At 36.4% G+C, this 16,897-nt stretch overlaps 1 protein-coding gene across 6 annotated transcripts in view; it reads right to left on the bottom strand.

Moving 5' to 3' along the window:
• LOC125682114 (uncharacterized) overlaps positions 1 to 16,897 on the bottom strand; it is a 49,375-nt gene that overhangs the window by 4,319 nt on the left and 28,159 nt on the right. For 2 of the 6 annotated variants that reach the window (XM_056160129.1, XM_056160122.1), the window contains exons 9-13: positions 15,979 to 16,014; positions 15,183 to 15,233; positions 15,020 to 15,079; positions 10,098 to 10,589; positions 1 to 367 (exon numbers count right to left, since the gene is read on the bottom strand). The exon at positions 1 to 367 is cut by the window's left edge and continues 4,319 nt beyond it. In XM_056160129.1, the coding sequence (XP_056016104.1) occupies positions 1 to 367; positions 10,098 to 10,589; positions 15,020 to 15,079; positions 15,183 to 15,233; positions 15,979 to 16,014 (1,006 nt within the window). The remainder of the gene's footprint in view (positions 368 to 10,097; positions 10,590 to 15,019; positions 15,080 to 15,182; positions 15,234 to 15,978; positions 16,015 to 16,897) is intronic. The other 4 variants (XM_056160142.1, XM_056160138.1, XM_056160146.1 and 1 more) reach the window with 2 other exon arrangements.

Here is a 16,897-nt window from a genome sequence, read left to right on the forward strand (position 1 = left end):
TGAATTCCAACAACAACTTTGATGCTCCCTTCCTGATTTTCTGACATTTTCTCCAGTAAATTTTCAATTTTCGAAATTTGCTTTGATGAGAAAGTATTACAACCAAACCTGCCAAACATATTGTCACAAACTACCAATGTTTTCTCATCATGAATTTCTTCTAGCAGAATTTTTTCCATCCATTTTGATTTCCACCCTTTCTCTTCATATTTCTTCTGAATTGCTCTTAAAGCATGTGTTTTACCACATCCAATGGCCCCTCTACAGATCACCACGTTCTTTGTAGTTAGAAGCTGTAAAGCAGTCTTTACTCCCTCTGTTATCACAATGCCATGATCGACGACACAATCTGGATTCAGCTTTATACCTAAAAAAATTATTAGAGATGCAACTGTTTTATAATCTATATTTTGATTGGATAATGCACTGATGTTTGAGGCAATCAAATGAACATTATATGACAGAAGGCTTTCCATTATGACATGGTACAGTCCCTGAAACGTTCTACTTTCCCACTTGAACGGTGAGCGCACGCAGAGCGAACAGTGAGCGCACACAGAGCGAACGGTGAGCGCACGGTGAATGCAAAATAGTCTATTCATTCAGTATATAGTTTGGATTTTCCCTTGGATTGTACTTATATACTTTATAATCAGGTGTAGAATATACATATCAATTAATACATCTGTTTGTCCATTTTTGTGCAAGTACTGGATGTATATTTCTTGTGAAAATGATCTTTAATTTCATATCAATACATGTAGCAATCATGCAAAAAGAAAAGAAAATTTCATATGTACATTGTTTACAGTATTACATGTACAGATAGATGTATGCATGAAAAGTAGGAAAATATATTTTATACATGTAATGTTAAGAATTCTTGACGTTTTCATAAATCATGAATATTGGTTCGTCATCTCGGTATACTAAATGTAATTATATATATTTTGACTTTAGATGCATATCATTTAATTTCTTAATACAAGAGTATAAACGATGCATGTGAAATAATGATAGTCTAGTAATTAGCACCAAGAATTTACAGGTGTACATGCATGCATGACTTCAAATTTTACGAGTGTGGCCGTTTGGATTACACACAATTAAAATAAACATCCCCGAAAGGAGTGAAGATAAATGCATTAAACAACCAACACGGGTAGAACAGGTACCTCGTGTTGACACCTGAACACTTCTAATTAGTATAAAAGGTTTATCCCCACGTAGATTTTGCGTAATTCACTTTACTGCAAATACATGTATAGTATATCGACCTGAGGAAATAATCCCAGAATTAATGTACATACATACAAAATAAATCGTGTGACCATGAATTTACATTAAGATTGTGCAATATTTGTATATTTTTGATGCGGATATAACTGTTTATTGAACTGAACTATACGTATATCATATGTGGAGCAGAAATGTATGAGAAATATTTCATCTTTATATTAGAAACATATGATTCAAAAGTTTCAAATTTGGGGAAAGGAGTAAATACATTTCAAAATTGACAATGTCTCTCATAAATACAGGCGTAAAATAATCAGAAATACTTTGGACACGAATGTGCATTGATTTGTACAGTGTAGCATCGGGGTTTTTTTAAGTAAGAGAGGGGGAGGCTTAAGAAAAATAAAAAACTTATATAGAATTGTTGTCAAGTGAGACAAAATAAAATACAATAAATTGTGCTTTTGCTCAAACCTGAAAATGTTAAAATGATAATTCGGATGGGGGCAAGGTATTTATTAACTGAAACTGAGGGTTTTTAAAGGTAAAACCCCTGTTTATAAGATATCTATACTTACCTACATCGAACATTCAGCAATATGTCACGGACTCCTACTACTATGCCCGAATAATTTTTAGAACGAGTTATCTTCCCTTAACCCACTCTTCAATACCCAACATCCCGGTACCTCAATTTATGTGAGGGAAAAAATAAAATACACCCCTTAAAACTCTAAAAGTGGGGAGATGGGAAGGGAATATGCAGGTACATGTAAGTATAGATATCTTATAAACAGGGGTTTTACCTTTAAAAACCCTCAGTTTATTTCAGTATCTATACTTAACTGCATCGAACATTTTGCAACAAACAGAATTTGTAGCCATAAAAGGAGGGATTAGAGTAAATTAAAAAATCTTCTCACCCTTACTGTTTCTTTTTCTTTGCCCACTTCATTGTTTTCAAAATAGAAGATCTGGCAAAGCTTTCCTCTCCCCAAGATACATCTTTGAAATAGAATGAGGTGAAGGTATTCTCAGAGGCTCAGTGAGCTGCTTGAAAAATCCCTTTCACTGAGGCTCCATTAAACAGGGCCCAAGATGATGCCAAGCGTCTGGTATCATGAGCTCTAACTTCCTTCAAGTTCAGTTCAGGTGAATTTTCATAGACATGTTTAATGAGGGAAACAATCCATCTAGAAATAGATGCTTTTGCTGCAGGCCTATGTAAATTCTTTTGGTATGTAAGAAAAAGCGCATCATTTTCGATTTCTGAAATCCTTTGTACTCTTTCTGTACATCTTTAAACATCTGCATGGACACAGCAACAGATCATCTGGCTCTGTTGAAAACCTGTCAAATCTAGGAATAAATATGGGATTCCATACTTTACCAAGTAGCTGAGTCTTGGCTAAAAACTGTAGATTAGGAAGAAGTCGAATTCCTGAAGGTTCTTTTCTAAAATTTCATTCCTTGACTGATCAAGCATGTATTTCACTCATGCGTGCTGCAGATGCTAAAGCCACCAGAAATAGTTTTCCAAGTCAAATATTTGATATCTATAGACTCAATGGGCTCAAAAGGGGGTTTGGTCAGAGCCTATAACACAGTTGACAAATCCCAATTAAGTAACAATGGCTTAACTGAAGGGTTTGAATTGAAAATCCCTTTAATCAAGTCAGTCAATCTCTTTTCAGAACTTACTGTACTCTTGCTCCAGCCCTTGTGAACTGTGGAAATAGCTGCCCTATAACCAGAGATGGTGGATGCTCTGCATCCTTTTGTCTCGATCGTGCAAATATATCAGAAAATTTGCCATGTCCTCTATAGGGGCAGAATGTGGACTGACACATTGTTCACTACACCAGCTTCTGTATATCCACAGTCTAGCCTCATAAACTCTTTTGGTTGATACTCTTCCGCTCTTATCCATATACCTTTGAGCTTTTGAAGAAAATTTTCTCTTAGTCGGCTTATGCTGGATATTTTCCAAGCTACTAGCCTTAGACTTTCTGGGTCTGGATGAACAGCTTGACCTCTTTTCTGTGTTAACATTCTTGACACTACTGGAATTTTTCTTGAGGAGTTCCAGGAGCAATGGATACCATGACTGGTGTGGTGCATGTGGGGCTATTAATATCATTGAACAGGGCTCCTGAGTTACTTTCTTGAGAATTAAGTGGAGCAGAACTGGAGGGGGGAATGTATATGAATACATCCCTGTCCAACTCACACTCAGTGCATCTGTTGCAAAGGTTCCCTCCATTGGAAATGGAGAGCAATATACCTGAAGCTTCCTGTTCTCCCAGGTTGCAAAGAGATCTATATTCGGGAAATCGAAACCCTGAAAAATGCATTTCACTATACCTTCATTCAGGCTCCATTGTGAGTCGAATGTTTGATCGACCCCTGGACAGATCGTCTGCAAGAATGTTCCTTTTTCCTGGAATGTGGGCTGCACTGAGTACAATACTGTGACTCCTTGCCCATTGAAAAATCTCCCATGTCAACAGACAAAGTAGCATCGATCTGGTGCCGCCTTCCTTGTTGATGTATGAGACAACTGTTGAATTGTCGCATCTGAGAAGGACTCGTTTGCCTTTGACTTGGGGTAAAAACTGCACTAGGGCCAATTGCACATCCTTCATTTCTAGCCAGTTTATGTGATGGCTCTGTTGGGAAATACTCCATTTCCCTGCCACTTGAACAGTGTCTAAATGAGCACCCCACCCCATTTCTGAAGCATCTGTCCAAAGTACCTCTGGCTCTTCCTGGTAAAGAAGAACTCCTTTGAATATATTCATCCTATTGTCTGATCGATAGGAATCATGGCCAACAAACTGTCTCTGTGTGGTTGCCATAAAGACAGGAAATAAAATTGGACAGGCCACATATGCAAGCGGGCTAATAGAATTAAATCTATACATGCTGTCATTAATCTCAGGAGCCTGAGAAATTTGTGAGCTTGTATTTGTGTTGCTCTCTGCATCTGGGCAATTTCTTCTGAAAGATTCTGAAACCTCTCTTCTGAAAGGAATACTACTCCTTCTGTCAGATTGAAGTAAGCCCCCCAAGTAATCTACCTCCTGAGTTGGAGTTAATTGGGACTTTTGCCAATTCACCAACAAGCCCAAACTGTGAAGCAGGTTCAGTATAAATTCCCTTTGCTGTATCAGCATGTGATGGTGTTGGCTCTTGATTAGTCAGTCGTCCAGGTACATGAATATGTGAATCTGATGTGATCTCAGAAACTGGCCTAGCTATTACTGCCATTATCTTGGTGAAAACCCTTTAAGCTACTGCCAGTCCAAATGGCATTACTCTGAACTGATAATGATTTCCTTGAAAGCAAAACTGTAGGTACTGTCTGTGTTGTTGACATACTGGTACATGGAAGTATGCATCTTTTAGGTCTAGGGTCATCACCCAGTCTCCTTTCTTTACAGCCTGTTTGATTGTTCTGAAAGTCTCCATCTTGAAGTGAGGAACATTAAAGTGTACATTTAGATTTCTCAAATTCAAAATTGGACAAAACCCTCCGCCCTTCTTTGGAACTAAAAAGAACGTGCTGTAGATTGATTTGATTTTGATGTTTTCTGCCACACTCAACAATATTTCAGTTATCTGGTGGCGCCCAGTTTTTTTTATTGGTGGAAGAGAGAACCCAGATACAATGTACCTGGGAAAAGACCACCGACCTTCTGAAAGTAAACTGGGAAGCTTTCTCACTTACCGGCATGAGCGGGATTCGAACCTGCGCCGACCAGAGGTGAGAGGCCATATGATTTTGAGCACGATGCTCTAACCACTCAGCCACAGAGGTAGAAACCTAAGCCTTCCTGGCTCTTTGGTACTGATTCTATTGCTCTTTTTTCTAATAAATCTCTTATTTCTTCGGATATACATATATTTTTCTGTAATGAACTGAATGCAGTTTCTCTTATGCTGCTTTTTGCCGGCCTGGAAGAAAACTGAAGACGAAGTCCTTCTTGGACTATGTTCACAACCCATTGATCGGAAGTTATCTGCTTCCATTTCTCTACGAATCCCGACAGTCTGCCTCCAACTGGCAGAATCTGTGCTTCGATTCTACCTACTGTTTTCTCGGGCGAAACCCCAATTTAGGGCTTTCCAGCTTTTTAAAGTTTTATTTACCCTGTGGTCTGTATCAAAAGGAAGAACAATCCTTTGACCTAACTTGTCTATTATAAATTTCAAAATTCCTCTTTTTAGGAATCGAGTATGCTGTCTTCTCTGAAGCTTTTGACCCTCTGGAGTCATTAACTTTCCTTTTCAAGTCTTTTCCCTTCAAATCCCTGAGATGCTGAGTTTCCTTCGCATCTCGCAGGTTCTCTGCACTGCTATGCAAAACCTCAAAAAACTTTCCCCCAAACAATTTAGGACCAATTGCAGACTGGCATAGCAATTTATTCTTAGTTGCTTTATTTTTAAAAGCCATGTCTTTCAAATAAAGACTTCTAGCAGTTACAGAGGTAAGCATAACTCTGGAAGTCACATCGGCCATAGCGTGAAACAGCTGAGATAAAGCTTGGATAGCCACGTTTCTCTTTAGACCAAGTTCTACAGACCTTACAAGGAAGAGCTTCTGAGCAAGACCGATGTCGATAACAATCTTCATGTTCATCAATGTACGACATCTCCCTGCAACATTGTTTACATTCCTTATACGAATCCTCTGCCATGCTTGAACCGCGTGGTCGACACGAAGAACGATAAACTTAACTAAAATAGAGTATAAAATCAAATACAGTTCAAAAAATGCTCTTAAACCGACAGAACACTCTAGCTCAAGTATCTATGTCAAGTAAATAAAAGATAAATGCACAGTAGTAGGTAAAAAGTCTGTTAATTTTTCACCAGAGAAAAATCCGCATGAAACAAAATGGCTGCCCGAACATAAACAGAGGTACCCGGATGTTGGGTATTGAAGAGTGGGTTAAGGGAAGACAACTCGTTCTAAAAATTATTTGGGCATAATAGTAGGAGTCCGTGACATATGGCTAAATGTTCGATGTAGGTAAATATAGATACTGAAATAAACTGCCTCGTTTTCGTACACGTACCAGCGCTCGTTGCTCGTTCTTCGCTACATGTATAAGGGTTGAATTTATAACTGAAGGCTCTTGCATTTTTCTCTAATTCAGAACTTCTCCCACTTTTTAACCAAACAATACTTGTGTTTTGTAATGATGATAACAATGATTTGCTCCATTCTTTGATATTGATGAGTGATCTCCAGGTTTCCTTGAATTTTCGCAGTTGATAATCTTGATATTTGTACTTGATAAATTAAATTTCTGATATAATAAGAAAGTTTACTTTCACTCTTATGCACACGTTCCTTTTTCATTTTTGTCTTGCTATGAAAATCGATCCTTTGATTTGGTGTTCCGAATGACAGTGAACGCTTTGTGAACGGTGAACGCACGGTGAGCACTAAACTGTAAACAGAGAGCGCACGGTGAATACACAGAGAGCGAACGGTGAACGCACAGTTAACACACGGTGAGCGAATGCAAAAATGGTAAAGTAGAACGTTTCAGATTCTGTACCAAAATGACGCAAAAACATAATGTCAAGCATAAACATTTTGTGCCATATTTCATATAACAAACAAGAGACCCATGGGCCATATCGCTCATGTGAGTCACCTTGGCCCTGCTGTTGCTCAGCTGTTGTGATTTTTAAAAGATATTTGGCAATCTTTATCATGATTATTCCCATAAAATGTTTGACCCCAAATTGTGGGCCCAATGGTTTACAACATAATTATAATACAAGGTCACTAGGTCAAAAATCATGGTATAAAATTCAATGTCTTGTCATAAGGAATCTATACAAAAAATATGAAAGCCCTACCTTTAATGGTTCAGGAGATATGGTTTAAGTTGAATTTTCTTAAAAGAAGGTCAAACTCCGTCACAAGGTCAAAAACTTTGGTACCAAAAGAAAGGTCTTGTCACAAGGAATGCACAAGAAATATGAGAGCCCCATCACTCACCATTCAAATATTATGAGCAAGGTTCCAGTTTCCAACAGACAGAGGGGACAATAATAGTATTTATCATATAGCTAATAAATAGTCTATTATAAAGTCTGCGTAAAATCTAGAGGATGTTAGCGTTCAATATCTTGAGAATTTATTGAACGCTAACTTTGCATTGCATAAATTGTATGCACCCGAAACATTCCGAGTATGAGCGTTCAATATTGACGTTACCGTAACGACGTAAACAAGCCAAAATGGCAGACAACGGTCCTCTGAATCTGACAGAGCCGGTATTTGATATTTACTTAGCAAAATGTTTTACTGTACATAAATTATGATGTCCCCATTCACAAAATCAGTTTGCTTCATGCATTAATGACAGGTTAAATATTGAACAGTTAAGAAATGCATGCTGATATTGCACACCTTCACCTTAGATGCCAATATTGATGAATTCTCATCTATTTTGGAGTATTTTGAGTGAAAAGGGATATAATGTAACAACTAAATACTTTAGCTATATAATAAAAGGGTTATTGAACTTATATACGTGAATATTGGCACTCGTTGGCTGTCAAAATGCACTCGCAAGCTCGTGCATTTTCACAGCCAACTCGTGCCAATATTCACCAATATAAGTTCAATAACCCTATAGTATACCTCTACCTCCAAATTTTAGTCACAGGGGCATAAAAATAACTTGAATTCACACATCTTTGGAATGTTTGCATTTTGATATGATTTATTGTGGTCCTGCCATTCTTGAAAAGAATTTGTTTTAACTAATTTCCTGTATATTCCCATATGAAAATTTTATATCCTATTGTGGCTCCACCCTACCTCCAGGGACCATGATTTGAACATTTGAATTCACACTTAGTCAGAAAGTTTTCATGTATTTTTCAAACTTCTGGCTCAGTGATTCTTGAGAAGATATTTAAATGATTGCACACTATTTTTGCCTTTTCTTGATTATCTCCCTTTGGAAGGAGAAAGACCTTCATTTGAACAAACTTGAATCCCTTTTACCAAAAGGATGATTTGTGCCAAGTTTTTTCTATAATTGGCCCAGTGGTTCTTGATTAGAAAATTTTATAAAAGATGTCACAAAATGTTTACCAATTCTTAATTATCCTCACTTAAAAAAGGGTGTGGCACTTCATTTGAACAAACTTGAATACTCTTTACCCAAGCATGCTTTATGGCAAGTTTAACTGAAATTAGCAATGCTGTTCTGGAGAAGAAGTAGAAAATGTTAAAAATTTACGCATAGATGGACGCCAGACAAACATTATCAGAAAATCTCACTTGAGATCTTGGCTCAGGTGTCAGAGCTAAAGAGCAAAATTCAACAAAATAAGGCATGAACATGAAACAAAATGCATAAAATAAATATTTTTTTCATTTGTTGTCTACAACTGTGAAAGGGAAAGGCAACCCAAAAGATTTTTACATGATAAATGATAGGATTAATCATATGATAAAGATTTGTCATACAATTCTGTTGATATATGGCCTAGATAAGCTCCAGTACTAATTTGAAAACGTCAAAAATTGAAATTCCCGCGATCTATAGAGGCTGCCATGATGTGCAACTCTTTTGTATTCAAGACCACAAAAATCAATAATTTTGACGTCACGCCATCTGTTCCGGTTTTGATGAGATTCTAAGATAATCCACCGGTGCTTGGGTTCAGGACCCCCCCCCCCCCCCCCCCCCCCCCCCCCCCCCACTCTCCGAATAAGCTACATGAATTGATTTAATTATTTTATTTTTTCTTGAAAATATTTCTAGTGCATGTCAACAACATCTTGCATACCCATAAAGTCCAAAATAATTCAAATTAAGCCCTTTAAAAAAATACCCTCACTGGTTATTATAACAGAACTTATAATAACCAATGAGGGTATTTTTTTAAAAGGGCTTATTTTGAATTACATGTATTTTGGACTCTATGGGTATGCAAGACATTGACATGCATTAGAAATATTTTCAACAAAAAAATTAATTCAATTAACTCATGTAGCTTATTCGGATATTCGGAAGGGGGGGGGGGGGGGGGGGGGGGGGGGGGGGGGCCTAAACCCAAGCACCTGTGAGATCAAAGATGTGCATGTGGTAGATCTTACGAATAAATAGGTTGATGCCTTCCTGGCAAGCAGTTAATTAGACTAATGCAAAGGGGAGATGTGAAAAAAGGTTGGGGGTTTTTTCTCCTCGAAATTCCCGACCTAACCAAGTCATTTGAAAAGAAAAGACTACGTAAACTGTGGATCCATCATTTGCGTAATGACAAGTTGAGGTTCAAGACATTGGTATGAAGAACATTTACCGTCTGCCTTGTCTGCGACTCTTTTCTCAATTTCTTCTTGCGAAAGAATGGGCTCAAATCTATATGGCTCCAAACTTAACTGTTCGCGACTTGTCAAGTTTACAGTCTGCTGATGAAATAAACCAGAATAGACGTACGGTATGACGTCATAAATTAAACTTCAATGGCCATTCTCTTAGCGGCGGGTAATTTCAAATAAACGACAGATTAATATTGATTTAATTGTTAAGCAAGGATTTTTGTTGTTAAAGACTGTCAATTACGATATCAGTAAGTAATACTTTATTCATAAAAGCAAATATATGGTTAGGGTTGCCTTTCCCTTTAATGCTGATTTAACAAGAGGTACAAAGAAGTTATGGCCCGGACACGAATCTGCACCGACAGATGGACGGACGGACAGACAGAGTGATTCCTATATACCCCCTTGAACTTCGTTCAGGGGTTATAATAAATGGAAACATCTTAGTATAAATACATATATGTAACCTTCATCTTTTGATCCGACCCATACTTACTCTGTATTTTGTCCTTCACATTTTCAAAGCTTTCCTTTTCATCTGATGATGTATTGTTACTCTCTTCCACTGCCAATGTACCATATTTTTGTTTCATCCTATTGAAAACATCATCCATGTCTTTAAATTCGCAGTTATTGTCGCAGTATTTGTTCCACATTTGTCGTATTCTTTCAATGTCTGCACCAACTGTCCTCTCGGTGTCCGGAGGTTCATAATCCCAACCTTTAGTTGGCGGCTTTATGTTAGGACAGAAATTCCTAAGCAATACGAACACTAAGGACATGTCCAGTGTACTGTAATCATCACTAGTTTTTACACTCTGGAGATCCTTCCGAAGTGGCTCTTCGATATGTTCTCTAAGGGATTTTGAATGGATGATTGACTTTTCTTTTAAATCCGTGACAGAGATCTCCTTCTTCAGGATGTGAACCAGGTACTTCTGCAGAGTTTTAAGCTTCTCTATTCTCTTTTTCATGATGGTGGCATCATCTGTGAAAGATAAAAATCAAATCTACTGGGTAACACTGTTTGTGTTAAAATATACATAACATTTATACTTGAGATATATTGCAGTACATATCTTTAAATGTGGAAACACTGTAATACTGAAAACAAGAAGTACTGTGAGCAATGCTCACTAAGAATACCCCCCGCTTACCCCAATCTCCCAAAGGGTGTTGGTAATAGGTATAAACTACCTCTTTTCTGAGTGTAAAAAACAAATGGCATGATAAACTGAACCATATTGCTACTTCAATGTCCAGTGCGCGTGACCTTTGACATTTTGACCCCAAAATCGATAGGGAACATCTTCATCCCATGGGTAGTCCATATGTATGATATGGTGACTGTAGGTGGAAAGGATAATGCTTTAGAGCCCGGAAACCATATTGCTACTTCAATGTCCAGTGCGCTTGACCTTTGACCTTTTGACCCCAAAATCGATAGGGAACATCTTCATCTCATGGGTAGTTTATATGTATGATATGGTAACTGTAGGTGGAAAGGATAACGCTTTAGAGCCCGGAAACCATATTGCTACTTCAATGTCCAGTGCGCATGACCTTTGACCTTTTGACCCCAAAATTGATAGGGAACATCTTCATCCCATGGGTAGTCCATATGTATGATATGGTGACTGTAGGTGGAAAGGATAACATTTTAGAGCCCAGAAACCATATTGCTACTTCGATGTCCAGTGCGCTTGACCTTTGACCCCAAAATCGATAGGGAACATCTTCATCCCATGGGTAGTCCATATATATGATATGGTGACAGTAGGTGGAAAGGATAATGCTTTAGAGCCCGGAAACCATTGCATCTACAGACGGACGGACAGACAGATGGACAACCCAATTCCAGTATAACCCCCCCCCCCCCCCCTCCCCCACAACTTGTTGCGGGGGATATAATAAATACCCAGTATGCAACTGACATACTAGAAATGACTTTAAACTGACAAGCTTGCATCATCATAAAATATATATGTATATACAGTGGAGCCTCGTTAATCCGGACACTTTGGTTCCCAGCAAAATCGTCCGGATAAATGAAGCGTCCGGATAATTGAATCGCATATTTTCTAGCTTTGCATAAGTAACCGATATGTGCCTACTTTATTGATGCATAGTGAATTAAACACATTACTAGTATATCATTGGATTTAACCATTTGCATTAGTAAATAAATTATGATAATGTTAACATTTACATGTATTTCAAAGCACTAAAATTCAATGTACGTGTTCAGTGTATTTGTTTGTGCTTACATTGTACATACATATGATCCCTACAAATAAATATACAAAACTGTACCGTATGCACTAAAACAAATAATGAAGCACTTTATTTAACTATAAGTAAATAAATCATTAGTAACTAACATAATCATTTACACTTCAAACATTTCATCACACTTTCACTTCTTAAAGAGGCCGGTAATTTCCATCTGTCACGATTCACGGGTTCAGCGGTCTGTTAAAACAATCTTCATCCAAAGTTGATATAAGAATTCCATGATTATCATGTCAGTTGACAACATTCTTTAACCAAAATTCAATCTGCCAGAGTTTATATTTCTTATTCTATAATTATCCAAGACAATATCGGGAGAACAAAATCATTTAAGCTCGTAATATCAAGACCTACTACTGCTTTGATCTAGTCACGCGCACCTATTATTTTCACGATGCGATAATAACGGAACAAAACTCGGGTGAAACTAACATTACAGGTACATACAGAATTTAATTGTCATTTTCCTTAAAATGGTAATTTTCTCACTTCTACCCAGAGTTTAAAAATTCGAAAGCAATAAAGCTCTACATCATAACAAGAATCAATTGTACACAGGTACATTCTACATGCGTGACATTCTAAACATTAAAAACTTATACTACATATACATGTGCATGAACATTCATGTATATTTCACGCCAATCAACAGTATAAAATCCAAAATCTAGAAGTATAATCTACACTCTTTAGATTTGAATAATCCGATATCAATTTACGAATCAGTACAACTAATATGTGTAGCAGTTAAAAAAAATATCATTACGGCATGATGTTTAATTCATTAATACTATTTGGGTATTGATCAAGACTATAAAATAATATGCTACAGATTTATTTACAAAATTCAACACTACACGCAATAAAGATCTTATGTGCGAAAATTGGCAATACAATGTCTCGATCGCCACGTGCTATCTAACGGACTTATCATCACACACCACCTAATTGGAGGGAGGTGTTGACAGGGTTCAGGTAATCGCTTCAATTAGACAGTTTGGCTTGTTTTCTTTATAATTTACGCATTGCTAAAATTGTCCGACACAGACCTTCCCTAAACAAAATTACCGTCCAGATTAACGGTACAATTTTCATTGCATTACAACGTTTTGCAGTAAAAAGTGACCGTCCGGATCCGGAACACGAATTTCCGGATTAATGATGCAAAATAATGTATAAAAATTCTGTTCCCTAGAAAAATCGTCCGGAAGGTGAAGCGTCCGGATTAATGGCGTCCGGATTACCGAGGCTCCACTGTAAAAAGAAATACATACAATTTCAGTGAAAACTGCCTAATGTAACACCTGCGCAATCCATTTCATTGGACATTCTGACCCTTACTTTCATTCTCAATTTCATATTTTCACTGTTTTTAAACTCCTTATTCCAAAACACTGTATATTCTGACATTAAATTTGTCTCCCAGTGCAAGTCGGATTAGACAGGTTCCTCTGTATTACAGAGTTAATTTTTTGTTGCATCACTGAAAATTATAGGATCACATGGTAGGTAGGTTGGCAAATCACATCTTTGAAGGAAGCATGAACATAATGTGTTTTGCTGATGAATACATCGATACACTTCTACTCTACAAAATTCAAGATGACCTTGACGGACCTTGGAACTCCCAATCATATGATAGTGACGTCACGGATCTAGACCTTACTGTGTGTGTGCGTGTTTGGGGTGGGGGTGGGGGTGGGGGGTTGAAGCCTGAAGGGGAGGGCATAGGAGTGAGTTCACGCCTCCCTGGGCTCCTCCGGGAAAATTTTTAAAAATATTGATTCAAAATGGTGCATTTTTTAAAATGCATTTTCGACTGATATTCTTGTTCCTTCTTCCTTACATTTATAGTCACCACATCCTTTATAGAATATAAACAAAAAGAATAAACTTGACTTGTTGATTCAAAATAATTCATTTTAATGCATTTCTGACTGAAATTCTGGTTCCTTCTTGCCTTGATGCATAGTTATCACTATTAAAAAAAAGAAGAAGAGCGACTCTGTGTGTGTGTTGCAGTTCATGCCCTCATGCATTTTCAAAACTAAAGTTTATTTCTTACATTTACATTCTACTTTCATTTCTGTCTGAATTCTCTGAAGTATACATACTATATTCATCTGTATTCATACATGCACTGTTTACAACTGCAACAGGAAGTGGCTACCATTACTATTTATCGAAATATCAATGGCATATCGGAATGTATAGCTCTACACATTCTACATGTATTTATCAAATTTTTCAAACAAAGAGTGTAATTGATACAGATTAATACTATACATTTCCTACATATTGTATATTGTTTTCTGAAATGAGGTCATTTTACATGACTGAGGCAGGAAACTATAGATATGCAAAGCTTCAGATATTCATGCACAAATACTTTAAAACAAAAATCAGGTTCTGTCTCCACTGTATGTCTCAGCATATACTCAATAATTATCTTATTAGAACAGATCAAAACATTTCTTGTTAGATGTTAGCAGTATTAAGCCTGTAGTAAGGTGGCTAAATGCTTGTCTGTTTGGGAATGACTAAAATAATTAAAGATGCATGTCTGTATAAGTATAGAATGCAAATCAATCTGTATCAAGACATAAGTCCTGGTCACTATAGGGATTCAGTATAAAATTACACAATGCACAGGAATTTATAAACTTTCATCTGAATAGTTCTTAGATGGGTCCTCTAGAATTGTTAAATGTCGATCTGACACTTCATAAATTACAGAGATAGATAATGGACCCTAGTATGGCTGAAAGAAGAATTAAGAATTTCTTGTCTTGCCAGAAAAAACTACATACAATTGTACAAACGTTTTTTTAAAATGATCCTGTATATGATAAATTTGTTTGGGATGCTTTTTTCCAGAACATACTGCTATTAGTTTATGGTTCCTATTTGTACAAAAATATTATCCCATCAAGATATCAAAAATATCATTTATATATAAAAAGTTTGAATTACAGTAAAGAAATTGATAAAACATTATATTGCACAGAAAAGCATATTAAAGCAAAAAATGAAGAGATTTTTTTAATGCTATATGTAGTTTGAAAGCCTATTATACTTCTACTGTGCATAAAATAGTTATAAATAAACTTTAATATGAAAATATACCATTATCTCCGTGGTGTTGTGCATCAGGATCAGCAGATGATTTGTCACTTCCAACCTTATCTGTTTTTAATTACGTTAAAACAGTAATTCAAAATGATTAAAACTTGCTTGTATTTCGGATTAAAAGCTATAAAATGCAATATGGTACGTGTTTATTCATTACCTGTCGTCTTTGATTTGTCCTTTTTAACAACTTTACTGTACATTGGAAGGTCTACCAATTAAAGATGCAAAAAGTTTAAAACAGTTACTTTTAGATTGATACTTTCAAAATATTACCTGTGTGTGTGTATATATATATAATTATATATATATATATATATATATATATATATATAAGTAAACAAGATATTTCTCTGTATACTAATCAAAGTGTTAATTTAAAGTTACCATCAAACTTTCTGCTTAATCTCTCATTAATCTGTATTATTTAATATAGACAGAATATATCCTCTAGTGATATCTAAATATAATAATCTATCATAATTCAAACCAGCCCATCATTTTTATCTGATTTGACAGGGTAGACCACAATGCAATGGTCACGGGGTACAGTATGTTTGTAACAAGTAGTACATTATTTGTGTATGTATATGCATTAATTCCTATATTTCTTCAAGAAAACTATCTATAATTCAATTGAAATTTTTAATGTATTTTTTTTTTCAACTACTTTTACTACATTGGTCAATCTATGATTAAACTGCCCCATCAAGAAAAGAGATATTGTGAGTTGAATGAATGCATCTTAATCCTTACAAGAATCTATTTTATTTCCTATCAAAATAGACAGAGTGCTGTTTTCTATTCAGAAACAAAAATGAAACAGGCACAAGAAAGGACATGCTTCAATACATATTCTGCATGCATGCAATCACCTTTTATATACTTAAAAGTATCATGCTAATGAATTTCTAAAAACATGTGTAAAGGAGACAAGGACAAAATCAAGAAAATACCTTCTTTATTTTGTTCTGCTGCAGGTCTTCCTTCACCTATAGTTTAAAAATCAATATGAAATTTTTAAAAAGAGCATATTTTTTCTCACATCAATGGGAGTACCAAATTATCTACAAATCTCACATTTATACATGTACATATAAATTTGCTGGTAAATTTGTCATCAATAGTGCCTACAATTTACAACTATCACAAGCTTAGTCTAACCAGCTTTGAATAACAAAAAAGTAGATCAGAAAACTGTCTTCAACATATCAAATCACAGTGCATATATAGTGTGAGTAAAACCTCACAACATTTCTAGATACAACTACTATGGAATGTGCTAGGTCTGGTAAAAAAGAATAACTTGTAGAGAAATCGATCAATCAGATTCAACTTTGGCCATTTTGTAATTTGAATTACTCCACCACAAACAAGAGAACATTCGTACCACGAATAGTAACTCCATATGTAATTGTTATTGGGGGTCAAATGCGGGTATGGGTCTCGAGGGATGCCACTAATTGTCACTAGGTGTCATCAATAAAACCTCGAGTTAATGCCCACCGTCTCAAACAGGTTCCGCCAGCAATTCACATGTCACACTTCCACAACTTGGTGACCCTAGAAATGCTTCGGTAGCTGAGCGACAGTGGTGAAAGGTGAGCCTCCGGCACCTTTAAATAACCGGAACCAGTGACTGAGGGAAGGAAAACCCCAAGAGAAAACCACCGGTCCTCCGGGTCCAGGGGGTTGGGCATGGGGCTAGCAACTCCACCCCATAACAAGAGGCCCACAGGCCTTATCGGTCATCTGAGTACTAGTGAAAAAATTTCACTACTCCCAAGGGCTATTGAAATCTACAAAAAATTCAGCAAAAGTATAAAACAAGACGTGTTCTTACACTTTCAATGCCCTCATACACTGATGAAAGGA

The sequence above is a fragment of the Ostrea edulis genome, chromosome 1 (assembly GCF_947568905.1).
Source record: "Ostrea edulis chromosome 1, xbOstEdul1.1, whole genome shotgun sequence".
Lineage (NCBI taxonomy): Eukaryota > Metazoa > Mollusca > Bivalvia > Ostreida > Ostreidae > Ostrea > Ostrea edulis.